At 58.6% G+C, this 26,841-nt stretch overlaps 1 protein-coding gene across 9 annotated transcripts in view; it reads right to left on the bottom strand.

Moving 5' to 3' along the window:
• Nucleotides 1-21,130, bottom strand: part of PCGF3 (polycomb group ring finger 3) — a 53,525-nt gene extending 32,395 nt beyond the window's left edge. For 3 of the 9 annotated variants that reach the window (XM_057705228.1, XM_057705224.1, XM_057705227.1), the window contains exons 1-7: nucleotides 20,900-21,124; nucleotides 6,467-6,613; nucleotides 5,986-6,138; nucleotides 4,496-4,589; nucleotides 3,035-3,152; nucleotides 1,898-1,994; nucleotides 1,032-1,087 (exon numbers count right to left, since the gene is read on the bottom strand). In XM_057705228.1, the coding sequence (XP_057561211.1) occupies nucleotides 1,032-1,087; nucleotides 1,898-1,994; nucleotides 3,035-3,152; nucleotides 4,496-4,589; nucleotides 5,986-6,026 (406 nt within the window). In that variant the 5' untranslated portion in view covers nucleotides 6,027-6,138; nucleotides 6,467-6,613; nucleotides 20,900-21,124. Of the gene's footprint in view, nucleotides 1-1,031; nucleotides 1,088-1,897; nucleotides 1,995-3,034; nucleotides 3,153-4,381; nucleotides 4,800-5,985; nucleotides 6,139-6,466; nucleotides 6,614-20,899 lie in introns of all 9 variants that reach the window. The other 6 variants (XM_057705229.1, XM_057705231.1, XM_057705225.1 and 3 more) reach the window with 6 other exon arrangements.
• Between the last annotated feature and the right edge of the window lie 5,711 nt (nucleotides 21,131-26,841).

Here is a 26,841-nt window from a genome sequence, read left to right on the forward strand (position 1 = left end):
TTGTGTTAAGAACAGTCCTTCTCTTTGGGGAAACAAATGGCAACGTTTCCAGATGAAACAACAGGAAGGGCAGCAGATGAAAAGGTTTCTCTACAAGCTGACACTCCGGACTCTGCGTCATAAACACTTATCATCCTCTATGAGACCTTGCCTTTTACATTTAAAATAGTCTATAAGTTTTAATGGTATCAGTATTTAATTTTCATGCAGTCTTTGCCTTTTCCCAACACTAGTAAACCCTTCAAATATCCAAATATGATTGTTTCTATCTACGTTTACCTCAGAAAATTTAAATTCTTCTTTTATGAATGAAGAATGACTTCTATGAACAATGAAAGAAGACTTTAATAACATCCCTCCCTAGGCGGTGTTTTAAAAGTCAGAAGTGACATCTGCTGACCTAATAGAATAAGCCTGTACTTTAAATTACACCTCCTTTCTGAAACACAACGGTGAAAAAACACTGCCCAAAGGAATCGCTAACATGTCGTATCTTTGAAAGAAAGCTGTGCCTGGGTTTCATCAGCGGGCACCGCCTTGCCAGCCACTGCCCACAACCAGCGGAATTCTGAGGCCGCTGCCCCACACCCCCAGTCATCGCCCTCAACAAGGGCAGGACAGTCTCTGCGTTCAGAACTGCAGAAACGTTTTAAAAAGAACGGCTGTTTCCACTTTCAGGACTTGCGCCACATAATATTTCTTCTCAATCCTCGTCAAATTTGACTTCAAATACAGTTACACTTCACCGACACAGGGCTCCTGGCTTCCCCTCTGGGCAGCACCCGTGAGAGGCCGCCCCGCGCCCTGCTCTGCCCCGGCGCCCCAGCCAGGGCTGTGCGCACCCCGGGCGCCCGGCGCCTCGCGAGCCAAGCAGCAGAGGTGTGCGTGGCGCTGCACGAGGCCAGCGGGCGGGGGACCATGAGCTCAGGGCAGGGCTGGGTGAGACGTCCAAAGCCAGGACCCCCGAGAGAAAAGCCCCTCGGAGGCCGTGCTGCGGACGCAGGGCTCCAGGTGAACATTCTGACACTTACCTTCTTGGAGGCCTGGGACCAACTTGTAAACAATATCCTGCATGGTTCTGTCATGACTGGCAAAAGGAAGAGAACAGGTGCGTCAGCCAGAAACGTCACCGCTCCCCCGCTCGAACAGTCTCCACTGAACAACAACAAACTCCAGGATCACAGACCCGGGAGTCTGGGTTGAACTCCGCTTCTCCTGTGCACTGCACAAACAGTGTGTGCTAGCAAGGGACACGAGACCTGAAGGACCCCGTCCCTGAAGCCGGGCTCCCGACGTGCGCGCGCAGCTCAGCTCGGGAGGCCGCAGGGCCCGGGTCCGCGCGCCACCCCCGCCCCCTGCCCGCCGGGCGCCTCCAGCGCTCAGGCAGCCGGCAGCCTGCGCTGTGCCCCCCCAGAGGCTTTCTCAACCCTTCCTGAGCAGGACCCGCGTCAAGAAACGCCTTTCACGTCAGGACACCCGCATCTGTGTGATCGTGTGGCTCGGACACGCGCGCGCGCGCACACACACACACACACACACACACACACACACACACACACACACACACGGGGCACACGGCGGGCCCGCAGCACCCACGACACCCTCCGTGTTTCCTCCTAACCGCAGCCCCCCAGCTTCTCGTAGCCCCTCCGACCCCCAGGGACGGGGCCGGACATCTGGGTCCCCGAGCGACCACGCCGGGCCGCCCGGGGCGCAAAGAACCGGGCCTGGGGGCACGGCCTCTCCTGCGCACGGGCGGGCGAGAGCGAGCGGGCCCCCCTCAGACCCGCGCGTCCTCGCAGGGCCCCCACCTGCCCCGCGCCCCAGGCCGGCGCCTCCGGGCACCGGCAGCGACTGGGCCGGGCCGGGCCGAGCGGGTGCGGAGGCGGCCGCTTACCCGATGTACTGCAGGGGGTGGCTCTGGTGGATGACGATCCTGCACGTGGGGCACGTGTTGTTCTCCTCCAGGTACTTCACCAGGCAGCTCCGGCAGACTGCGGGGGGGCGCGCGTGTCAGGGGCGGGGGCGCGCGTCAGGGGGGCAGGAACAGCACACCAGGGGGCACGTCGGCGGAGTCTCCGCTCCTCCCGCCAGGGCTCCCCGAGGCCACCCCAGGGACACGGTGACAGCCCGCCGCCCGGGGTCCACCACCCGGGAAGGCAGAGGGGAGGCGCAGAAACGGGAGGGGAACCCGGAGGCGCGGAGGGGCTGCAGACGCGCCTTCAGGGCCTGCCACGGGGGCTCCGCCCCGGGGGCGATAGCTACTTTCTATCAGTCCGCCTAAAAGATCACCAGAATTTCTCTGTACGAGAAAGTTAGGTAAAACTCAGTGAATATAACAGATTGCCAGCCCATATCTAACACGTAATTAAAATAAAAATTCTATCAAAACTGGCAAATATTTTCTACAGTGAAAACTACAGGGTCAGAAATCATGGATGGCAGCGGACTCGCTTCCCTTCCGGGAGTGCCCCGCGGCGCCCCGGGCCGGCCTCACAGGGGACCCAGCCTCCGGAAGGATGGATCGTTTTCTCTCAGGGGACGCGGGGCCGACACCGAATGTCAGCGCCAACGGCAAGTCTACACATCCCAACAGGCACTGGCCGTGAGGGGCAGATGAGCAGACAGCTCTGTCCACAAAGTTTAAGGAACTCATGTGCAAATTGCTAAAATAAGCGTCGGCCCACGAGATATGAATATTCTGTCATACCACACATAATGGTTTAGCTGTTACATCGAAATAACTGTTTCCTGGATTTATTTAGCTTTCTTAAATGATATCTCTACTGAAATTATCCACAGTGTTTTAACCTCAGGTAATTTTTCTCATTTTATCTTCAAGGTCACCTTTATTCCTGCTGCTGAGTCCTGATTTGTGCTCGCGCTAAAAAAGCCTTTGGTAAAAAAAAAAGCCAAAGTATCAAAGAGCACACAGAATATTCCGCACGTACCTGTGTGCAGACCCTCGGTCAGTTACCACCTCCCCCAACCCCCCAGCCGCCTAAGGCCACATTCTAGAATATTCTGCACATACATGTGTGCAGACACTCGGTCACCGTGGTTGCGTCGATGAGATATCCACTGCACAGGCGGCAGGTGATGTGGGCGTTTATGTCCCAGAGTTTAATCTTTCTGGTCAACATCTTTGGCTTCTGCAAGAGAAAAACACAATATTAACTAATATATGAAATGGCCTGATGTCTCATCCAAGGTTCAGGGTCAATGTAAATCGAGCTACAGTCCGTGCGTCCAGGAGGAGCGCAGTGTGAGGAGGACTGAGGCCGGGTCCCTGCCCTGTGGCCCTGCTTCCACCAGGAGACAGCTGCCTCCCAGAGTGCCAGAGCACCCCGCCCCTGGAGGAGTGCTGGGCCCCCCACCCTGTCCCCCTGCTCAGAATCCAGCGAGGCCAACTGGTGAGGTGGCGCAAGGCGGGGAGCGGGGGTTGTGGAGCTGCGGGCGGAGAGGCCGGGGAGCAGGCGGGCCACGCTGAGTCTGGGTCTGGGCAGGAGAAAGAGGGGTCTCTCTGAAACTCTGGATCCCCCGTAAAGCCGACTACAGGGGAGCGGCTGAGGCCCCCTCCACCCTAGGAAGTACAGCACACAACACAGCATCATTAAGGTCCAAACGTCTGTGCACTGAAGTGCGGACACACGGAGCTGTGGTGGCTCTGACCGGCTCTCCCACTGGACCACAGGGTCTTCCCATCACTGACCTAATACAATGCTGTGCAGGAGGAGAAACAGCCCTGAAGACGCCACATCCTACCCAAAACCTGTGTGTCACTTCATGTGGCAAAAGGCCCCTGAGATGGGAGATGGCCCTGGAAGCCCCGGGGGGACCCCATGTCATCACAGGGCCCTTATGAGGGAGCAGGAGGCTCAGAGGAGAGATGGGAGAAGCTGCCTGTGGGCTATGAACACAGGCTTCTAGGAGCTGGAAGGAGCCTCTGGGAGGAGCAGCCCTGCCCACACACGGATCTTAGCCCCGTGAGACCCATCCTGGACTCTGGCCTGCAGCGCTGGCAGGAAAGACACGGTGTGGCTTCAGCCACTAGATTCCTGGGGATTTGCTGCCATACAAGTAGGAGACTCGCCAGAGACGGACACTGTGCAGGGTCCAAGGAGCTTTCAAGAGAAGCATCACTAACAGAACTCCTCAGAGAGACAGAAACATGCTCTGGGAGATGCAGGCAAAGGCCCAGGTGGCCCATGGCACCCCCGGGGCAGCGGCCACAGCGCGTGCGGCTCCCGGGCTCCCCAGGAGGCACGCACGCCTCCACACTGTTTGAAGAAAGGCAGAGGGAAGGAGACAGCTGGGCGTGCAGATGAGGCCGGGCAGGACCTGGAGGGGAGGGGCCCCCGGAGACTAAACTGTCACCTACACTGACACCCAGCGGAATCAACCAACAGCGCAGATGGATGCGACCGGCAAGGCTGCCAGGCTCAGCCTCTACACCAGCAGGAAGGCCCTACGGTTTCCACTCGCGGCTGCTCACCCGCGTCTCTGCTCTCCCCTCGATCCCGGGAGCGAGCCGGCACACGGTCCCCACTAGACACACCTCTCCCGCGGCCCCTGAAGCGGGTTCCAAGCTGTCAAGAGAGACGAAAGGGGGTCATCCTCACAGGGGCGCCAGGGGCCAACCCACGGGAAACCAGCCCACGTCTGAGGGGCCTACGCGCTCTGATGTCATGGTCGCCACGTGCTGTGCCGAGCCCGGCCTGACCCCTCGGACCTGCTGGGACCAGCTCCATGAAGAAGGGCCCACACGCCTCGTGGAGCAGGAAGTAACGGGAAATAACCTAAGAGAAGAGAAACCGTAGTCATTCCCAAGCAAAGCAAAGCAGAGGCGGGAGAGCACCGACCGGGAAACATCCCTGCTCGAGGCCGAGGCCCAGGGTGTGCCGTCCACCACCGGCCCGACCAAGCCCAGCACCGTGCCCTCGACTCACTGGGCGCTGTTTACACGCCGGACACATTCACCCACCGCCAACCCAACAGACAGACCAAAGCCAAAACCAGCTCCGAAGTCACACAGACCAGGGGTTGGGGGCGATGTCAACTCATGTTTAGTGGCAGCCAGGCAAACAGACACAGAGGTGTGTGCACGTGAGTATGGACTCACCCACCCACTCCAGCTCCATCCGCGGGGAGGGCCCGGCAGTGACTGCGGGACCCGGGGTCCCACTGTGCTCAGATAGAGACAACCGCCATCACTGCTTACAATCAGCAGAATAACACAGACGCCCGTGAGGCCACACGGACCGGCAGAGAAAGGACATCCTTCCTCACAGAACGTGAGCTGATAAATGGAGGACTGGAAGGTCACCATCCAAGGACAACCACCCAACTCCTGAGTGGCCGCTCACGCGGGGATCCTCGGTGGGCGGTCAGCAGTGGCGAGACTTCGTCAAGGAAGTGCAGGTTCGTAAAGGCTCCAAGCATCTCCCCACTGAACACTTATCAGCCCCCAGGGAGGGTGGGACCCTCGGGGAGAAACCCCTAGAGGTCACTGAGAGGTGACCAGGTGACACCCGGGCGAGGACCAGCCAGCCGGCAGGTACGCCTCCTGGAATCACGCAAACAAGGACACAGCACCCCTGGCAGGACTCCTGCCAGAGCCACCCCGAGCCCCCAGGGGGAGGTCGCTCTGCCAACACCGTCAGGGTTATAAAAGCCAAGGCCAGACAGAGGCCACGCTGTCCAGGCGCAGCACCTGCCGAGGGGCCTGGACCGCCGGCTCTGCCCACGCGGGGCCTCCACACTGGCCTCAGGCGCACGAGCAGCTGCCTTCACGAGGGGCCAACGCCCACTGTCACCACTGCTGCGGCACGGTCCCCAGGCTGCCCTGCACAGCACCTGACGCCAGACACACCAGGCTGGCGCCGCCCGGACAGAGAAAGGCAGTGGCTCAAGGCTCTGAGTCCCCTGGCCCCTGCGATGCTTCCCGGAACAGCAGGCCCGCCGGGAGAAGGTGGCATCTCTCACCTCCTCGCGAGGCCGTCTGTCCCCTCCTGCTGCCTCCGCATCGGACGCTTCCAGCTACGGGTGTGATGCGGTCACTCCTCGTCCGCCGTGCCCTCCGCGCCCTGGCTCGTCACGTCTGCGCCTTCCTTGTGGCCCTCGCTGACTTTCCATTTTCTAGCACAGAAACAGCACCTGCTATTCAACTTCACATCACGTCTGTGACGCACGCAGCCCTGTAATTGCGTTCTTGCTACAAGTTTTAGATGAGTCCCACGTAGCAAACAGCCGGAGTCGGTGAGAAATATTAATCAGAAGAAAACTTGAATATACAAAAGTGACTGTACCCTAATCTGCTCTGGAGCTGTCAGAGACTACATTCTGAAGGAGTTACAAGGCGTTGACTTTTTCTACAGCTTCAACAGACTCACAAAGTGTCGTTCCAGGTAAATTTAAGCAATTCCCATGCACTGAAAGGAGAAAGGTCAGTTTACACTGCGTGTACCTGTACATACAGCCGGATCCTCTGCTACATTCTGAAGCCTGGGGAGACACACGGGACGAGGCGTCACCCACACGTGCTGTCCACACGGAGCCCGGCTCCCCAGAACAGCAGCTTCAGCTCCTCAGGTAAACAGGTCTCTTCCTTTACCTGCTTAGAACAACCAAAAGAAAAGCAAGCCTGACTGACAATAAAACACTGGCATGGACCACGGGGACACGGGCAGGTCCTGGTGGCAGCCTGGTGGCACCGAGGCCCGGGGCTGCTGGGAGGTGGGGGGGGGGGTGCTGGGGGCAGGCAGGGGCTGCACCATGTGCTCTGGGGCCCAAGAAGTCAGGATGAAGGCCTGGGAAAGCTCCTGGGGAGGCGGTGGGCTTCAGGGTGACCTGGTGGGAGGCTGGGCCGCAGGGAAGCCAGGGAGGGCAAACCATGTTATTTAATTTCTGTGATGCTCTTGCATCTCATGCCCCATGAAGGTGCCCCCTGGGCCGCTCACTCAGTGACCCGAAATGAGGACACCCACAGGCTCGAGCCGGGTTCTGGGCCACCAGAGACAACAGACACACCCACGGGCAGTGTCTGTAGGGGACGGGGCGGGCCCGTGCAGGCTTGCGTGGGGCCTCGGGGCCTCAGCCGGGTGAGCACAGGTGAGGGGCTAGGGCAGCGGCAGGCTGACCGAGGGGCAGCAGGAGGGCGGCAGTGAGTCGGCAGCACGAGGCCCCTGGAAGGACTCGGCCTTGACGCGGGGCGATGGGAGCCATGGGACCAGAGAGCTGCCAGCTGCTCTCGGAGCTCTGCGGGGGGGTGGCTGGGCCTCCAAAACCTAGGTGGACAGCCCCCCCGCCCCGTCCGCCCACGCTCCCCCTCCTCACGGAAGCCCGAGGTCCCCCCACCTGTCACGGGGGCAAGGGGCGGGCCCCGACACCACTAGAGGCGCCTGTGTCTTAACAACAGTGGTAAGACGCAGGCGGGGGACAAGGGCCCAACACTCACACCCACGTATGTCACTTTTACTCTCCAAGTTTTCCCATAACTGCATGTCTTAGTAACTGGTCTTTGAAGCTCAGTTAACTTTTACCAGAAGAAGGAAGGGAGGGAGGGAGGAAGAGAGTCAGTTATTCAGGGAGATTAAAAGGCACTTACAAGAGCACAAAGAGGAGACCCGAACATGGGTCTAGACCAGAACCTCCGTGAGGGTGGACAGCGCTCCACCCGCCCTCCACGCAGCGGCCACCGAGCCCTTGAACGCTGGCGAGCGTGAACGCGGCACCTCAGTGTACTGTCTTATTTAATTTAGGTGTGGCAGCTACACAGGTACAGACACTCGACGTGCGTCCTCAGACATCCGTGAACAAAAAAGACACAAACCCCTGGAGCCCACGTGCCCGTGGAGGCAGACAGACAATGAGCGGTACGTGCAACGAGCAGGCACGGCTCAGGTGCTGGAGGTGACACATCAAAGGGCCAGAGAGGGAAGGGGGGCGGTCAGGGTGGTCGGGAACGTGTCACCGAGGAGGTGACAACGAATAACAGAATGTTATGAACAACTTTACGCCAACAGAGTTGAAAGTTCATAAGAAACTGATACATCCCTAGAAAAATAACTCACCAGGATTGAGGCCCGTGGAGACAGCACCCAGAGAGTTCCGTGACTCCTGAGGAAGCTGACCCAGGCCGGTTCTACCAAACCTGTGGGAGCGGCCGTCCCAGACGGACCTGCCCAGAGAATCCGGGAGACAGCGTTTCCCGACTCGTGTGTGGCGCCCACACAACGCACGCCAGAGCCGAACTGGGCACACAGATGAAGCAACAATCACAACACCGTCTCCAGGGTGCGCAGGAGGGTCACCCCAGATGACGAGGGGCTCGATGTAAGACGTGAATGTAACTTACGACAAAAGCGGAAAGGAGAGAAATGGTAAGATCTTCCCAGAGATGCGCAGAAACCATTTCATGAAACTCACTGTCCATTCACGACTTTCAAAAAACTCTCAGCAGTTAAGAACAGAAGGAACTGTCCACACCTGATAAAAGCTCTCCACTTCAGAGACAAACAGCCACTCGAAGGTCATGCCCGACGCGCGCAGCCCTCTTCCCAGCAGCCGCCTGCGGCTGAGTGTCCGTGCCCCCGACAGGCTCCACAACAGGCGGTCAGCGCTCCTGGGGGGCTCGTGACCAGACAGACGCCCCAAGAGACGCCACCCACACCATGGAACCGGGTGCTTCCGCGCATGGAAACGACGCCTCCCTATAAAGTGTATTTCACACACAAAAACCCCCACGAAACACCTAACACAAACATCACTCCTAGTGGTGCAATCCTGCCTCACGCCAGGCGTCTCCTCAACCCTCGGCCCCAGACAGCCGGTGCCGGGTGCGCTGGGAGGAGGCACGAGAGGCACCCGAGCACCGCCTGGCGCTCACCGGCCCCCGGGGTCGCACGCGCGCAGTCCCCACGTCCCAGGAGCGCACAGACTGGCCGCGCCTCCGCCCAGCACCGAGTGGGGCCCAGGTGCGGGTGGGCAGGCCCCCGGGCGGGGCAGGCGCCCTCCTCCCCTGACCCGAGCCGTTGCCACCTCCTGAGTCCACGCGTCGCGAATTCCTAAGTGGCAGAAATTTAAGTGAAACTTTGAAACAGGAAAACGAAGCAACTGTGAACAGCCTGGTCCTGCACAACAGCCGCGACCCCCCACCCCGCCTGCGGCTTCTGCAGCCTGCGGGCTGGACCCCAGTCCCTCCGCGCTCTGAGGCGGGAGCGTCCCAACACTGTCCAGCACGGCCCGGGGCTGACCACCGACCGGAGACGCGAGAGGCCGGACAGGCTGCGGGCTGGCCGCCGGCCCGGGGGAGTTGTCACCGCACGTGACTGTGTACGCACGTAAACAGAATCTTTAACTGTGTCAACACCGAAGGCGTCCCTTCTACTAAAAACACGAAGCCAAACAATAATGGGACACTTCAGACGATCCATTCCCCTCCCTGAAACCGAGGCCTGGAGTCCCCACGCTCTGGCCCCTCAACACCAGTGCTGTCATCTGCTCCGACCAGCCCTGTCACCAGCGTAGACGGAGCCCCTGGAATGTGGCTGCTGTGGCAGGAGGGCTGGCCTCGTCCTGGGAGAGGCCAGCGAGGTTGGGCCTCAGCTGGCACCTGGGAACCTGGCTGGTAAGAGTTCCCACCATCAATTAAAACTTGCCCAGATGCGAAGCATGGTCCACGCTGAGACCCGCATCCCTGGGAGCCGAGGGCAGCCCGTGCCGGGCAGGTGCCCCGTGAGCAGCCCCGTGGGCCCTGGTCTTGGGGGCCGCCCTGGGCGACAGCCCTTCACACCTATGCAGTGCGTCCATCCTGACGCCACCGGGAGAGGACTCTAAACGCTGCCTGGTTCCCCCAGGTGCGCCCCACCTGCCTTTTCCTTCGCTAATTCTGCTGTGACCTTTCACTGGAATAATCCACGGCTGAGAGTGTAAGGAGTTCGCCCGTCCGTCTGCGCCCCTGGAAGCACCGCTTGGCCTCCCGATGCCCCGGGCCTGCCGGGCCTCTAGGGAGCTGCCCTGACAAGCTCACCGCAGGCCAGAGACGGTGACCGAGGCCCCGCCTCCCACAAGGGGCCCCCTTCTGTGGCCACGCTCCCCTGCACCCCCCGAAGTACCCACTTTCCAAGGTGCCCTGCTCCCTCCTCCCTGGGGGAAGGACTGCAGCTCCCACACCCCCTTCTCTGGTCTCCAGGCTGATCCAGACCCCACTCTGCTTCTCAAGGGCTCCTGATGGTCCCAGCAAGCCCTTCGCATTCCAGAACCTTCCACACCTCCCTCCTAACAACCCCCTCCCCACCCCTTCACCCCTTTCCCTCCTGTCTCCCGTCCCCCACTCCACACAACTGCTCGACCAGGTCCTGGTGACGAGGACATCACCAATGCCCCCAATCTCCAGGGCCACAGACTGCCCTGCAGCCCAGCTCACCCCTCCCACGTGGCCCCTGCCACCAGGGGAGGTAGCAGATATCGGAGACTGGCCCCAGCCCCGTACACTGCAGAAGGGCCAGGCCACGCGCCCCACAGCTCACGCCAGATCCTGGTGGCATTTGCGCCTGTGTGAGTCCCTGCCTTCCTTAGTCCACGGCCCTACCCAGACCCCTGTCCACCCCAACTCCACAGCATGTTTAAGGGGTACTTCCCTGCAACGCTACCCTCGTATTACACATACATTATCCCTTTTTATTCTCTAGGGAAACATACTGGGTCTGTTTTGCAGCATAAAAGTAATATACACGTTTACTAATCAAAATTTGGAATTCTTTACTGAATGTAATTAAGGAAAAAGCCCTACAATGCTAACCACCCCACACTGCCTGCTGTTCCTGGCGGGACAGCGCACTCCCCGCCGGCACTTCCAGCACACACAGGCTCGGCCCCTCTCAAACGCGTCCGCAGGCCCTCGGGGTGCTCACCAGGCTCCGTCCGAGGTCTCCAACCGCAGCCACGGCCGCGTGGGACCGGGGGCCCCGCAGCCCCTCCCAGGGGCGAAGGCCTCAGCGAGCCCCAGCCCCTCCCCTGAGGACCCCCGGAGAAAGAACCACCTCTCCACACAGGCCCACCCAGGTCATGCTTGCCTCCATTCACATGTCTTCCGAGAGCCTTAAGGTTTTCTATTTATTTTAGGATTAGTGTTGCTAAGTTATATTTTCCTAGGAAATGGGTCATCAAGTTTATAGACACGGAATCGCTCGCAGTGGCCAGTAACCTCACTGAACAGCTTCACTGTGAACGCCTGACCAATAACCACGGCCCACGTGCAGAGGGTGGCCCGGGCCCTGACCCGGGAAGCGGTGTGAGCGGGGCAGGCCGAGCGGCGCCCGCCCTGACCCTCGGCCCCTCGCCCGCAGGCGGCTCCCGCCTGTGTCCCTCGGGGCTGCGGGGACCAGGCTGCTGTGAGGAGTCATGCGTGGCCACTCCGGGGAAACGCCCCCTGCGGAGGCCGCCTGTGCCCACCCGCCCCGCTGCAGCCCCCACGGCCCCGGGGGGCCGTCCTCCCGCTCCCCAGCACCACCGCCTCCCTCGGTCTCCTGTGCCCACGGCCCTTCCCTGGATGGCAGAGCCACCAGCATGGCCCCCCAACCACGTGCACCCCCGACTCATCCTCTGTGAGAAGCCTGAGCAACGTCAGAAACGCAAACCAGACACGTCCCCTGAACAAACCCATCGAAGGAGCCCGACTGCTGCCGAGCCGCGTCCTCGCACCACGCTCCGCCCCGCGCACGGCGGCGTCCACGCCCCTCGGCCTCGCCCGCCTCGCAGCTGCGTGCCTGCTGCCTCCAGCGGCCGGGCGCGCCAGCCTCAGGGCGGCCATCAGAGGCCCCGTCTGAGCCCACCCGCTGTCCTGTCCCTACCCTCAGGGTCTGCGCCCCGCAACCCCAGCAGGGCCGAGGCCACGTCCTCACCACGGGGCACCACGTCCAGCAGGACGCCCGCCCCGGAGCCGGGTCCCAGGAAGGAAGCCCTGTCCGGCGAGCCGGCATCCAAAAATTCTGGGAAACCTGCTCCTACTCACTTCACACAGAGATCACCAAACGGCCAGCCTCCGCTCCCCGCTGACGCCCTCTTCTCACGGCCAGCTGCTCTGAGCAGAGCTCGCCCTCAGCTCCCTCCCCGTCCGCCCAGAGGAGCTGCCACCAGCAGGTGCCCGAGAAGAGCCCCGCGCCATGTCGGATCCCCCAAGGCCTTTTCCCCACGGCCGACCTGTCCCCCGGGCCTCACTGCCCTCCCTGCGGCCCCGGCGACCTCCCACACCCACCCGGACCCACCCGGTCCCGCTAACCAGGCGAGCCGGTACCCACGACGGTGCCTGGCACGAGACAGTTGCGGGACTCACACTCTGGTGGCAGCGCTGGGTCTGCGCAAGGCCCAAAGGGTGGACGGCCCCGCAGGGCTCTGTGCTCACCCCTGCCCCACTCCTGCGCCGTCCACACTGGACCGCACTGACCCCAACATGGCTAGAGGGATCCCTGGTGTGAAGTCCTGCAAAGCCTCAGGGAAAGCTATGGCCTCCGGTGGCCCATGAGGCCCCAAGGCCGCCTTCCTGCACGGTGGGCCCCTGCTGGGTGTAGCGCATTCTAAGTGCGGCCCCGCCTTGGGTCCTCACATTACTGTACTCTCTGCCAGAACGTTCTCTCTGATGGCCACATGGCCCCTCCCTCATCCCCAGCAAGGCTCTTGTCAAGTGTCACCTCCCCAGCGAGCTTTACGAGGCCACCCTGTTTTAGGCCCAGGCCTGTGCACAGGATGCTGAGCGACCACCCTCCAGCCTGCAACTTACTTATTTTGTTATTACCCACCTCTCTGGTCTACAGTGTCAGCCACGTGACTGGCAACATTGAAAATTCAACAGAAGGACTGTATGATAAAGTTGAGAAAATCCTTCCAAAGGGTAGAAAAGACAGGAAGTAGAAGAGACGCAACATCCAACTAACAGGTGTTTCAGAAAAAGAAAACAGAGAAGGAGATTTGACATACAGTCTAGTGTTTTACTTCTCAAGCTGGGTAATGAGTGCACATGCATTCCTGTGTCGCCCCCATGCTCGTTTATTCCCAATATTTCATGACTTGGAAAAAAAGGATTCGAGTATTTCCACAGCTGGAAGAATCGGATGGCAAAGGCCCAAGTGCGGACCCACATCCTGCCCCCGCATTTGAAGCCATCAAAGGCACAAGGAAAGGCCCCAAAGGCTCCAGGGAAAGGGGGTGCCCCACACGGGGCAGGAGTCAGCCAGCGCCAGACTCTGCACCTGCAACGCCGAGCTCCACGAGACAAAGCATCGACTCCTTCCAGGGTCCCAGGAAAGACACCTTCACGTGGAGGCTGTGTGCAGCCAAACTACTCACCAAGTGTGAACTTTCAGAGGTCTCAGGAAACGCGCTCAAACACCACTCAGAAAATGCCCTTGAGCATGTGTCAGGTGCCAGCAGGTGCGTCAGCACAGATGCACCGGTGACCACCAGGAGCCAGCGGCCAGCCGTGCACAGGGACCTCTCAGCGCTGACCTGGGGCACTGTGCAGGCAGGGCAAGGTACCCTGCAAGCCCAGCACGAGGCCTCCAGACGGGACGCAGGGCCAAGGAGGGTGCGGAGCTCAGGCCCGACCCTCCGGAACATGGACCAGGACAGTAACGTCAGGCAAAGTGAGGCGAAAGGGGAGGTGCAGTTAGAAGGCAGCCTGAAACAGACTGTATTTACATAATCACGTCGATTTCTCACTCAGATGCAAGCTTTGGAGAAGCATGAAAAATGCAGCGAAAGGGCTGGGGGACCCTAAGATTCCACTGGCAGGCAGCTGCCTGTGGACCCCACGCCACTGCAGACACACGGCCCCTTCACGAGAAAACCACGGGCAGAACCATGGACCTAGGCTGGGATCCCCACCTTTGAACTAGAACAGCCTGCTGGCACGTCCGCCCTGAGGTGCTGGGGGCAGGCAAAGCGCCCGCCTCGCTGGTTCACAGCTGCACCTGGTGGGTCACACCAGACAGGTGATCCAGGGGGTGAGACTCTGAGGAAACTTGGAAGCGAGGGGCAAGCGTGTTTTGCACTTGGGGGATATGGATTTGGGGGGGCGCCAGAGGGGAGACTATAGTAGGCAGAATTCTGAGAGGCCCCAAGATTCTGGGAACTGGTGTACACGTACCTGCACCCTTATTATCCTACCTACTGCTGTAAAGGGGTTTTTGAAGATGTAATTAAGGTCTCCAACCAGTTGACCTTAAAACAGGGTGAGTATCCAGCGGCCTGACCAAATTGCATGGTCTTTCAAAGCAGAGGTTTCTCCAGCTGGTGGCACAAGAGATGGTCAGAGGGCCGAGTCCTGCTGACCTGGCAGAAGGCAACATGGTCTGTCAACTGCCCACGGCCCCGGGCAAAGAACGGCGGGGCCTCCAGGAGCTGAGGGCAGTCCCCAGCCGGTGAGTCCCAGACAACAGCTGCAGCTGGGCCTGCACACTGACTTCAGCCTCTGAGGCCCTGAGCAGAGGAGTCAGCCACACCCTACTGGACTTCTGACCCATGGAACTGCGACTAATAACTGGGTGTCCCTTTAAGCCACTAAGTTCGTGGCAATTTGCTTTCCAGCAATAGAAAACACGACAATGGTGTTTAGAGAAATGGAAGTTGCTGGCAGAAGAAAGGGCTAGTTTCCTAAGCACGTAAAATGCAGAGTAGTCACCACAGTAGGCAACTCTTCCCCCAAGTCCAGAGACAAGAATGAGGTTAAGAAACACGAGGAAGACGTGGAAGCCCCTGGCACGGACGGACTATGCCCCCGAATGCACATGCTGACGCCCGAACCTCCCCCCAAACGGGGGGCCCTGGGGAGGCTGAGGTGCAGCAGGGCGGGCCCAGGACAGGACTGGTGCCCCGAGAGGCAGGGACCAGCGTGCTCCCGTCTGCCCGTGAGGGACCAGTACGGAGGCGCGGCTGCAGGCCTGGACGGGGCCCACTGGGGACCAAAGCCGCCAGCGTGCCGAGCGTGGACCCCAGCCTCCAGGACTGTGAGAACTAAACGCCTGCCGCTTCAGCCACCCTGTCTGTGGCATTTTCACCCGGCAGGTGTGCTGAGACACCCTGTTCCGGCTCTTTCGTGACGCAAGGCCGCCCCTAGCAGGTCCCATCTCCAGGGTACGGAAGCAGCTTCTCTATGTAGAGGAGACCCTATTTGATAGCAGAAGTCCTATTTCCCCTAACAATTTCAAAAGCTTTCTACCCACCAAACCTTTTATGAAGTCTGCTAAAAGCAACAAAGCCGACTGGAGTGGGACTCACCACCGTGTGTCTGTGAGAAGCGACGCCAAGGCCCCAGGACACTTCCCTGTCAGGCAACGGGATGGAGGAGGCTGATAAGAGTCACCCTCTTGCAAGAGCGAGGGCAGCTCTCCAGCACGAAGGCACGACGCCCCTGGGCTCCTGACGGTCTCCGCTCCCTGGAGACTCGGCCCAGCCCACTGGGCCTGGGAACTGAGGCACAAGGAGTGTGACCAGCAGGGCTGACCCAGCAGCGCCATAACCCAACAGCAGGACACGCAGCACTCACAGCGCCTGAGAGGCCATCGCCACCAGGAGCCTGGCCCAGCCTCCACTCACCCCTCCTTTAGTCTACGGAGTAAACAGGGGACAAGAGACGCAGGGGCACAGCACTGTAAGTGAAGAATCAGAAAAAGACTGATGTGACAGGTGGCCTGGAGAAGTCGACGCTGTGGGTTTGGGAAAGTGAGGAGCCTGAAAGACACTAAAGGGGGCGAGACCCCCAGTGCCCCATGGGGAACCGCCTGTGTCTGGTTCAGGGAAAATGCCCTGAAGACACTCTTGAGACAATCGTGGAGCCAGTTGAAAGTGGACAGGAAATTAGCCAGTATGTGGTATGTGTCCACTTCTCAGGTGTGATCATGACATTGCAGTTGTGTGGAGACCATCCTCTTACTAGGACCTACATGCTCTGAATCGCCTAAGGAACGTGGCAGGTGGTTTGCAGCTACTTTCAGATGATTCAACAGTAAATATGTATTTTAAAAAAGAGATAAGCACACATGGTACAGCCTAAGTAACTGCCGGATCCAGGGGAGTGTGGAAGAGCGCTCACTGTCTAGTTCTTTTGGTTTTTCTCCACTGTCTTTTTTTTTCTCAAAATCTTCAGTGAAAAAGTAAGACCAAATACACTTGGAAAAAAAGACAAGAGGCTCATAATCCCCTCTGCCCCTTACTGCCTGGACTGAGCCTCTCTCTCCTCACCAGGCAAACACAGGTGAGCAGAGAGCGTCCTGGGGTGACTTTTAAGATCGAAGGTGTTGGGACGTCCCTGGTGGTCCAGTGGCTAAGTCTCTGCACTCCCAACACAGGGGGCCCGGGGTTCGATCCCTGGTCAGAGAACTAGATCGCATGCCGCAGCTAAGAACTGCCATGCCGCAACTCAGAACTGCCATGCCGCAACTAAGAACTGCCATGCCGCAACCAGAAAAGGTCCCACACACCGCAACTAAAACCTGGCGCAGCTAAATAAATACTTTGAAAAAAAAGATTAAGAAAAGAAAAAAAAGATTGAAGGTGTTAATACACCGGACACCTTCAGAACAGGGCCACGACAGGGAACAACAAAGTCAGCTTTTACTGACTCTTCACTGAGCACCTATTACGGGCCAGACCCTGCCAAGAATCAACACATACAGCCGCTGCTAAGAGCCCACAACACCCACGGGCCCTCACGAGACCCGCACAGGACCCGCACGTTAGCAGAGGGCTTCAAGGGGTCTGTGGACAGCTTTCTACTGTTTGCTTATTTTGTGTTAAACACGCAGAATTTACTGTTAATGTAGCAAAGTTCAGCAAATATTGATGTATTTACAAAAAAAAAAAAAAATCCAGTTAACCTCCACTCTCTAAATTCACCTAAGCATTAGAAGTTCTCTTCAAAAAACACCAGTTGACCTAACAATTCGTTTTTAAGGACGATATTTTCTAGTGAGTTTGGGAATTCTGAAGCAACACGCCTGCCGCAACCCCCTCGTCACATGTTAGGGCTTCATTACTGCCCCTTAGGCCTTCACAGGACTGCGCTGTAGGGAGAGACGTGCAGCTGAGAAAAGACAGCCTAGTTACTTTCACAAACCTCACTTTTTAAAACTCAAGGAAAAACCATCAACTTGCAGAAATGAAGAACAGTTCCATTTTTTGAAGCACAATGAATTGTGCAGCATTTTTGCAATAGTGACAGCAAATATCAGAAAGGTATAAGAAACTGTCCCCAAACTTCAACATATTTCAATAGAAAACTACATTCTCAACCTCAAATTTTATTCTGACCATTAACCAAATAAAGCTCCAATGAAATAACTCCTGCCATTTAGTAGATTAAAGAGTAACAGCACAGACCAAAACAACCCGGCTTTACAACCCAGACCTAACAACTCAATAAATAATTCCAATCACCGGCAAAGGGCCCTGCCTCACCCCAGCAGGGAAGAAACCTGGCAGGTCCAGAGAGCAGGGTGGGAGGAGGGGATGCCACCCTCCTCGGTGTGACAAGTCCTCAAGGGAGGCCTCGTGTGTGTGCCCTGCATGGGCGCCCTTCACAGCCCTGCGCCCCAGCCCCAGCACCGCAAACCCAGGCAGCAGAGTCTGGGCACCAGGCAGGGGGGCCCATGTGCACAGGTTCCTGGAGAACCCTTCCCTACAAGGGTCAAGTATCCAAAACATTCTGGAATCTCACATCTTAAAAATGTCTTACAACCATCAGTTTATAATTTCTGGAGCAAAATAACTGGCAGGAATAAAATAAAGCTCTAGAAACAACTAAAATCACTGCACTTGAAGCTTCAAAGAACTCTACATCACCAACGCACACATGACAATTTGTGTGTGTGTGTGTGTGTGTGTGTGTGAGGGGGGTGCTTTTGGTTTGGCTTGCTACAGGTGTTCTAAGTTAATTCCTAAAAATCTTTCCTATTTGTAACTTCTCTCCCATCATGTGTAAACTCCAGCATCGTCATATCATCATAATGGTGACATCAGAGCAACCTGTGTAACTCAAGAGACAGCTGAGCTGCTGAAACCTCCGGCTGAGCACTGCTCCACACAATCCTATTCATTCACCTGCAGGGCACCTCTCAGGTACAGGCCCTTCAGGCGCTAACACCTGATCAAGGCCAGGCATTAGGAAGGTCCGGTGGCCCCCACCCCCTCCCGGGAAGCACACCCTTGTGGAGTTCCTCCCCCTCCAGCATGGGCTGGGCCTGGTGTCTCGGTTCTAACAAAGGAGACGGTAAAAGGGATGGGATATCCCTGCCAAGATTAGGTCACGAGAGCGTGGGCTCCTGCCGGCTCTCTTGCTCTGCTGCGGGCTCCCTCAAGCTGCCCCGCGGTCGACATCTCCAGCCAGCAGCCTGGAAGCAGACCCCCTCAGCCGAGCCTACAGGCGAGACCACAGCCCCACCCGCACTCTGACTGCAGCCTGTGAGACCCTGAGCCCAAGGACCCAGCTAAGCTGTGCCCGAACTCCTGACCCACAGACACCACGAGATAATAACTGGTGTCGTTCTAAGGTACTACATTTTGGGGTAATTTGTGGGACAATAACATATGAATAATACAACCACCCAGCACCATCACACCTCCAGAAATCCAAAAATGGGAAAATAAAGAGCCTAACCAAACCTGAATGCCCGGTTTTGCAAGTCTTTTCCAAACCTTCACAAAGCAAATTAAGTTTTTAAAAAAGTAAACTATATGTTAAAAAACAAACAAGCAGGAAAAGTGAGCACTGAGTAAGAAGATTCCAAGTGTGGTTACATTTGACAAGTGAAAGCTTCCAGGCTGGACCATTCAAGGACTCCATTCGCTTAAGCTTAGGTCCTACAAGATGTGACAATGAAAATCCAAAGGGGTTTTCTCCAGAGTAACCAAGAAATGAAGTTATCGAACAACATGCAATACTGAATGGACCAGTCGGAGCATCCCCCTTGGGAGTCTCAGGGTCACCACGCCTCACCCCAACCAGGTGGGCCTTTCTGAGAGCACCGGTGCCTTCTGTCCTGCAGAGGAGGTGCTGCACGCCCACCCTGGCCGGGACCCAGGGGCTGCCCGGCGTTTCACCCTCTCAAGCTCCTCCCATAGTATCCTACTGGACACACTCTGCCGCCCTTCCCAGCCAAAGGGCAGCACTTCTCCATCCCCACTTCCAAATTAAAGACAATGTGGGCAAGATCTGATCAAGTCTGACTGGACAGTTTCGGAGAAGCAAAGCCCCCACCCAAGGTCCTTTCCAGGAGTGGAGAAGGCGCCTCGCGGATCACCTGACACACACCGGGCTGACTGGCCCCAAACTCCTCCCGCAGCCCGCACTCCCGACGTGGACCCCACCCCTCCTGGAAACGCCTGGACACTGAAAACACCTCCACACCTTGAGAATGGGGCCCTCTTGGTGACAACACCAGAGGGAGGGGAGGGCAGGAGTGGCTGAAGGTGCCTGACACTGACCACAGGGCCCAGGCAAGGAAAGGACAGCAGCCCTGGCGCAGGGACTGGGAGGACAGGGTAGGGGGCAGCTCGTTGGGTCTGGGGAGAGGCACAGCGCTGGCCTGGGGCACGGAGCCCGTGTGGACTAGGAGCCCCCCTCCTCGAGTTCCCAGAGCCGGGAGTAGGGGCCTCAACCCTGCCTACCCCCAGGGCCAGCCTAGGAAGCGTCTGCTAACGGTCAGGTTTGTGGGGCCCAGGTGCTCAGGGGCCTCACGGAGAGAGCTGGTTTGCACCTGTGGGGCTCAGGCGACCAAGGTCCCTGATGCTCCAGAGCAAGTGGGTCCAGTTCGGCGGGCTGGGCAGATCCTGGATACCTCTGGAACCTGCCCCAGGGCTCAACCCCCTGAGGGTCCAGCCTGGGGTCCCAGCACTCCTACAGACCACCCTTGAGTCCTCCCTGGGGCCCTGTCTCCAGGTTCCAGCTCGCAGTGTGGCCCTGGCCCTCTCTGGGAGTCAGCCTTCCCCACGGCTGCCCCAGCACCCGACGCTCCTGCACAACCTACCCGGGTAACCCCTGGAGCCTGTCACAAGGCAAGAGCCCTCCTCACGGCACAGTCCCAGGGCCCCAGCCTCCTGGGAAGGAGGGGATGTCCCAGGGCCCCAGAGGTGCTCACAGGACGGTTCCGGGATCCTGGGGTCCAGACCTCCCCCGGTGACCCACCCCAGTGTCCCAGCTGTTCCTGGGTCCTGGTCCTGCCCAGTGACCTGTCCCAGGGTCCAGCTCTCTGATTCCTGCTGAGTCTTAAGGTTCCAACCCTCCTCCATGACCCACAGTGAGGCTGGACCCTCCATCCATGACCCAAATCAGGGTTGGGCTCTCCTAGGTGATCTGTCTCAGGGTCCAGTGCTTCCTAGTCCTTTTCTCGGTGAGTCCCAGGGTCTAGCCTTCCCCAGTGGCCCGTGCTGGGGTCTAGTCCTGCCTGGTCCCTCCGTGGTGGCCCGTCCAGAAGTCCGGTCCTCCCTGGTCCCTCCCTGGTGGCCCGTCCTGGGGTCTGGTCCTCCCTGGTCCCTCCGTAGTGACCCGTCCAGAGGTCCGGTCCTCCCTGGTCCCTCCCCGGTGGCCCGTCCTGGGCTCCAGTCCTCTCTGGTCCCTCCCCGGTGGCCCGTCCTGGGGTCTGGTCCTCCCTGGTCCCTCCGCAGTGACCCGTCCAGAGGTCCGGTCCTCCCTGGTCCCTCCCCGGTGACCCGTCCAGGGTCGGGCCCCCCGTGGGTCCGGCCCGGGCCCGGGCCTGCCAAACGGAGTCGGGGCTCCGCAGACCGGGCCGACGAGGGCGCAGGGGCGCGGGCCGGGGTTCGGAGCCTTCCGGGCCCGGACACGGCCGAGGCCGCGGCCTGTGGAGCGGGCGCCGCGGGGCCAGGCCCGGCGGGGCGCGGACTCACTGACCTGCCGTCTCAGCTGCGGGCGAGCGGGGCGCACGCGGGGGCCGCGCCGGGAGGGGGAGGGGGCGCCGCTCCCTCCGGGTCCCCCCCAAGAGCAGGAGAAAAAAACCCGTCCGGAGTTTAAAACAAAGAGGCGGAAATACCCGAGCGGAGCCGAGCGCAGAGTCGGGGGCGCCGCTCTTGGAGCATGCGCGTTGCGCGGCCCGGCTCCCACCCGGCAGCCGGGACAGGGGCGGGGCCCGGAGGGGGTGGGTCCCGGGGCGGGGCCTGGGCGTGGTCAGAGGGCGCAGGCGCACCCTGGCTGGGCTCGTCCCTGGGACCTGGAGAGAAGAGGGTGCCGGGGGCGGGACCCGGAAGGGGGCGTGGTGGGGGGGGTGTGTGGGAGGTGACAGGGGGCGGGGTCAGAGGGAGCCTCTGGGCCGGGCTCTGAGCAGAGACCCAGCAGGGTGCGTGAGACCGGCGCGGGGCCTGGGAGGCGGGGCCAGAGATGGGGCGGGGCCTCAAGGAGGCGGGGCGCGATCCCCGGCCTGGGGCGGGGCCGGGGCGTGGCCGGCGGGTGCTGCTTCCGGCTGGGGCGCCGCTGGCGGAACCCTGGACCCTGCAGGCAGCTGGCGTAGAGCCCTGGTCCCGGACCCGGTGTTTCCTCCGAGGAAGGCGGTCTTGTTCTTCCATTCCTATTTTTCCTGGGAACTAGCACCAGGCAGGAGCGGGGGCACCGCGGACAGACAGGGACCCTGCCTGCCGGTCTCCTGAACGGTAGGCGACAAGGCTGACCCCACAACTCGTCCATGTGTCCGCCTTTCTGCGGGCCCCGCCCTGGAGCTATAAACCGTGACCGTGACGTCCACGCCCACGTGGGGTCCGCACTGCGAGGGGGGCGGGAATAACAGAGGAAAACGTCAATGTGGTGTCCTGTGGGAAACAAGCCGGGTGGGGGAGGCAGTGGGTGTCCGGAGTTGGTTACATAGAGTGAACGGGCACAGAAGGGAGCAGGGAGCGAGCCCTGTAAGTATCTGGAGTTGGGGGCGGTTCACAGGCAGGGAGTCCAGCCAGCCGCAGGCCCCAAAGTGGGAGGGGGTTGTGGAGGATGCTTTCTAGACACCAGCCCGAAAGCTAGAGGGCACAGTGAGGCTGGAGATGAGATCAGATGGCGAGGTCCCTGGGCTGTCCGAGCAGAGGGCTGTCGGCATGAGGCTGGCCTCGCGCTGCCCTCTGTCTGTGGGGGCGGGGCTGGAGCGGGAGGCAGCGCAGGGGAGAGCCAGGGCGCTGCACCCGGTGGTGCTGTGGAGGGCGGGAGGCATGGGACTGTTGGGGGAGCAGCCGTGAGAGGAGGGATGGGCCGCTGCTGGCCATCTGGGGATGGTGATGTCACTAGACCCCCAACTGGGACTGCTGTGAGGCTGCGGGCTGCAGAAGTAGTGTGAGTGAGCTTGCAGCATCTGGAGATGATGAGATGGTCCAGGGAATGAGTAAGCGAGGGGGGACCACGCCCCCTGCAGCTCTCCCGGTGGAGAAACCCCGGAGTCCAGGAGCCAGTGAGAAAGACCCAGATGGAACAGGGTGGGGAGGAGGACCCCAGGGGAGAGGGGTGGAGAGATGAGGGTAGTGAGGCCCCTCTGGGGCCATGGCCAGTGCAGCGTGGATGCACTGCTGGGGTGAAAACAGATTGCTCAGGGGAGGAGGGCAAATAGAGACAGTTGTTCAAGGCTGTGGATGGAAGCCACAAACAGCTCGGGTGCCAGGAGGAGGAGACACCCGGGTGGAGTGTCTTTTGGGTTGAGCCCTGGCGACCTCAGCGGTGATGACTGTGTGCAGGGGACAGATGACCATGCTCATGAGCTCAGGTCCCCACCTAGGACTGGGGACAGGGTGCAGGGGGCAGCTGGTGGCCCTTCACTTGGGACGAGGGGGGCAGACCCCGATGCCTAGTTTCTTCTAGCTGCTTCTGTTTTCCAGTGAAATGGAAGCGCCGTTGACCCAGATCGGAAGTGGGGGCCCAGAGGACAGCAGACAGGGAGCAGCCCTAGGCTGAGGGCAAAGTGACCCCTGGAAGTCATCTGACAGCCCTGACACCAGTCTGCAAATGGAAGAGAGCCCGGAGCAAGAGCACAAGGCACGGCAGTGGTTCCAGATTCGCTCCAGACCTAGGGTCGCCTGCTGAGCGTGCAGCCCGGACATCTGGGCTGCCTGCTTGTTCTCCCAGGTGACCTCATCGGTGAAAACACCCCAGGCCTCGACCCTGAACCCTGGGCTCCTGTGTCCAGCTGCCCAGCTACATCTGTGCTGCGATATCTCTAGGGAGCTCAGGCTCTGATGTCAGAAGGTCAACTTCTGACCTTTCCACAGCCCCGTAGCAGGTGGGCTCCTTCCTACCTGCTGAGCTGAAGCACGGAGGTCCTTCCAGCCCATCTATGCTGTCAGTAGGCCCCTCAGAATCTGCCATGACTCCCCTACCCCCACCCCCAGCCTGGTCCCAGGCCATCGAGTCCCCCAGTGGGCACATCACTTCAGGACTGGCCTTCGGCTTCTTTCCTTGGCCCCAAATCTATCCTTAACACGAAATGGTAACTCTCATAACACATTCGACAAGAAACGCCCCTCCTCTGCCTGAAACCTTCCAGGGGCCTCACTCAGAGCAAAAGCACACGAGTGGGGGTCACGGGGCCCAAGGACACCTAGCATGATGGAAGTGTGTGATGTGTCGATGGTGGTGATAAGCTCCTGAGTGTGTACATGGATCAGAACTCACTGAAGTGTACAGGTTCCATTGTGGGGTTATTCCTCAAGAGGGCAGAACAGAAAGAAGGAACCAGAAACCAGGACACAAGCCGTGAGAGGAGACCCCCACCCCACCGCACCCATGCCTCCTCTTTCCCCAGAGAGTGAGCAGTCCTCACTCCTCTGCCTCCCAGCCACCCCCCAGGGGCGCCCCCTCCCTGCCCCCTCTCCTGATGGGCCTGTCCTCCTCTTCTCTGATGGACCATTCTGGTGAGGCTGCCCATCTGAACAACAGGACAGAACACACGGGCTCTCTCTTGACCGAGTGCTTCCCTGCTTGTCTTTGTAGCACGACTCCTCAGAAGCGCTGTCCACAGTCACCCGCCCCAATTTCCCTCCGTTTTGTCTCTTAACCTGGCAGGCTTCTGCCCTCCCCACCCCCGCCCTGGAAAACACTCTAGTCCAGGTCACCCCAGACTTTGTGGGCTGCATCTGCCATCATCTCTGACCCCCTGCGCTGCTCTCTCCTCCTGAAGACACTTTCCCTGTAGCCCATTGCCCTGTATTCTGCCCTCTGACTGGCACCTTCTCAGCCCCCCAGCCATCCTCCTCTCCTCTCCCTGTGGCCACTCCTGGCCAGCGCCCTCACTCTGCTGCGTGGCCTTGAGCTTGAGCGTCCGTGCACCCGTGTGTCCCTTGGTGAACTGCAGATGGCGAACTTTCCCTTCTCAGCCAATGGCGCTCCATCTTTTCTGCCACTGGGCCACAGACAGTCGGACTCACGCCTGATTCCTCTCTTTCTGTTTTCCCACATCCAATTCATGGGACGTCCTCTCGCATCTGTCTTCAGATGTGCCTAACGCAGCCGTGACGCTCAGCCTCCGCAGCTGATGGCCTGACCCACCTGGCCCGTGCAGCTGGTGCCACAGCCTCCGCCTCAGAACCCTGGTCTCTCCCAGCAGAGCAGCCAATGGGCCGACCGCCCAGAGCCTGGGTTTGAGTGTGCCAGGCCTCTGCCCAGCAGCCCAGCGGCTGCTCCAGGTCTCCGTGGTCCTGCCTTGGGCCTGGGCCCTGCCCCGACTCTGGCCTGGCCTCCACTGCTCTTCCCTTGACTTCCTCCAGCTGCCTGGCCCCCTTGGCACTCCTGGACCTGCCAGACTCTCACACCTCAAGGCCATGACTGAGCTTCTCCCAGGCCTGGGTGGCCCTCCCCAGCCGCCCACATGGATTCTCCCATCCTCAGGCCTGTCCTCAGGTATCTGCTGAGTCCTCTCAACCAATCTCGCAACAAAACCCCAGCACTTGACAACTTACCTTGTTGGCAAGACTCTCATCTCGTGTGTTGTTGGCGGGAACAGGGGGAGATTGACAATGTCCAGTAAAATAACATGAGATTCATGCTTTGGTCCAGCAATCACCTGGTAGGAAGTTATCCTAAAGGTGCGCTAGCAAAAATGCAAAAGGTGCACGAACAAGGTTACTAACTGCAACACAATATGTAATAGAAAAAGCTGGAACAGTCCACAGGGCATCAAGCACAAGTACTTAATAAGCCATTGACCCTCCACACAGGGGTTCTTGCAACTGTAAAAGGAGCACCAGACACCTGTACATGCTGTCACCGGGTCACCTCCAGGGTGGTGTCCAGGGCACACCGTTAAGATAGGCAAGATGCAGAAGAAGGTATTCAGCCTGCTACCAGGTACCCAGAACATGGGGGTTATCGTGTGTTCCACGTGTTTGCCTGTGTTAGAAATCCGTGTGGATTCAGTGAAGATGGTGGCAGTAGCAGGACTCATGTCTCCCTGGAACCCTCATAAAACACAGAGGGGGGCACAGCAGCCCAGTAACAGTCAGGTGTCTGTGTGCAGATGATGACCAGAGGGGCAGTGGAGCAGGAAGGCAGGTGAACACTGAAGGGTGGTCAAGGGCTGGCCTGGCAGACAGATTTAACAGAAGAAAAGTGGGAGGACACAGAGGCAATAGTTGATGAGAGAGTAGCTGAAGTTTCAGACTTAAAGACTAACCTGGGACTTCCCTGGTGACTCAGTGATTAAGAATCCAAGTGCCAATGCAGGGGACATGGGTTCAATCCCTGGTCCAGGAAGATCCCACATACCGTGGAGCCACTAAGCACATGCGCCACAACTACTGAGCCTGCACCCTAGAGTCCGTGTGCCACAACTACTGAAGTCACATGCCACAACTTCTGAAGCCCGCTTGCTCTAGGGCCCATGTACCACAACTACTGAACCTGCACTCTAGAGCCCGTGAACCACAATTGCTGAGCCCATATGCTGCAACTACTGAAGCCCTCGTGCCTAGAGCCTGTGCTCCACAAGAAGAGAAGCCACTGAAATGAGAAGCCTGCACATTGCAATGAAGAGTAGCCCCCACTCTCCACAACTAGAGAAAAGCCCGTGCTTAACAATGAAGACCAACACGGTCAAAAAAACAAGGAACAAATGAACAAAAAATACAAAGTAAAACAGAAGACTAACCTGACCCCGAAGATCCAGACACTAACATAGAGACCCCTGAAGCTGGGGAAGGATGACAGGGGAGGTTGGTCGCCCACCAGCCTCTGACCAGAGAAAGCAGACACCGATGGGAGAGCAGCATCTAGATCATCAGAAGATACCACATCAGCAACAGCTGAAGCCTGATCCTGACCAGGTATTCAATCACAAAGAAAGTCTCAGACAATTTGAAAAAATTATTTCTTACAAACAACACTTTCTGACTTCTCTGCAAGTAATATGGAATTAAACAATAAGACAGCTTTCTAAAAATTCGTGTTTGGAAAATTAGAAATACATTTTAAAATAACTTGTGAATTATGTACAGAATCTATATGTGGAAAACTACAAATTTCTGATGAAAGAAATCCAAGAAGATCCAAACAAATGGAAAGATATTCCATGTTCATGGATAGGGTGACTCAATATTGTCAAGATTCCAGTCCTTCCCAGCTGGATTTATCAGTTCAATGGAATCTCAATAAAAATCCCAGCAAGTTTTTTGTAGATATGGACAAATTGAATCTAAGGTTTATATGGAGAGACAAAAGGTCCAGAACAGCCAACACAGTGTTGAAGGAGAAGAATAAAGTTGGAGGACTGAGGCTATCTCACATCAAGACTCACCATAAAGTTACAGTGATCAAGTTAGTGTGGTATTGGTGAAAACAGATAAACTGATCCACAGAAGACAATAGAGAGCCTAGAT

Source organism: Hippopotamus amphibius, chromosome 13, assembly GCF_030028045.1.
Source record: "Hippopotamus amphibius kiboko isolate mHipAmp2 chromosome 13, mHipAmp2.hap2, whole genome shotgun sequence".
Lineage (NCBI taxonomy): Eukaryota > Metazoa > Chordata > Mammalia > Artiodactyla > Hippopotamidae > Hippopotamus > Hippopotamus amphibius.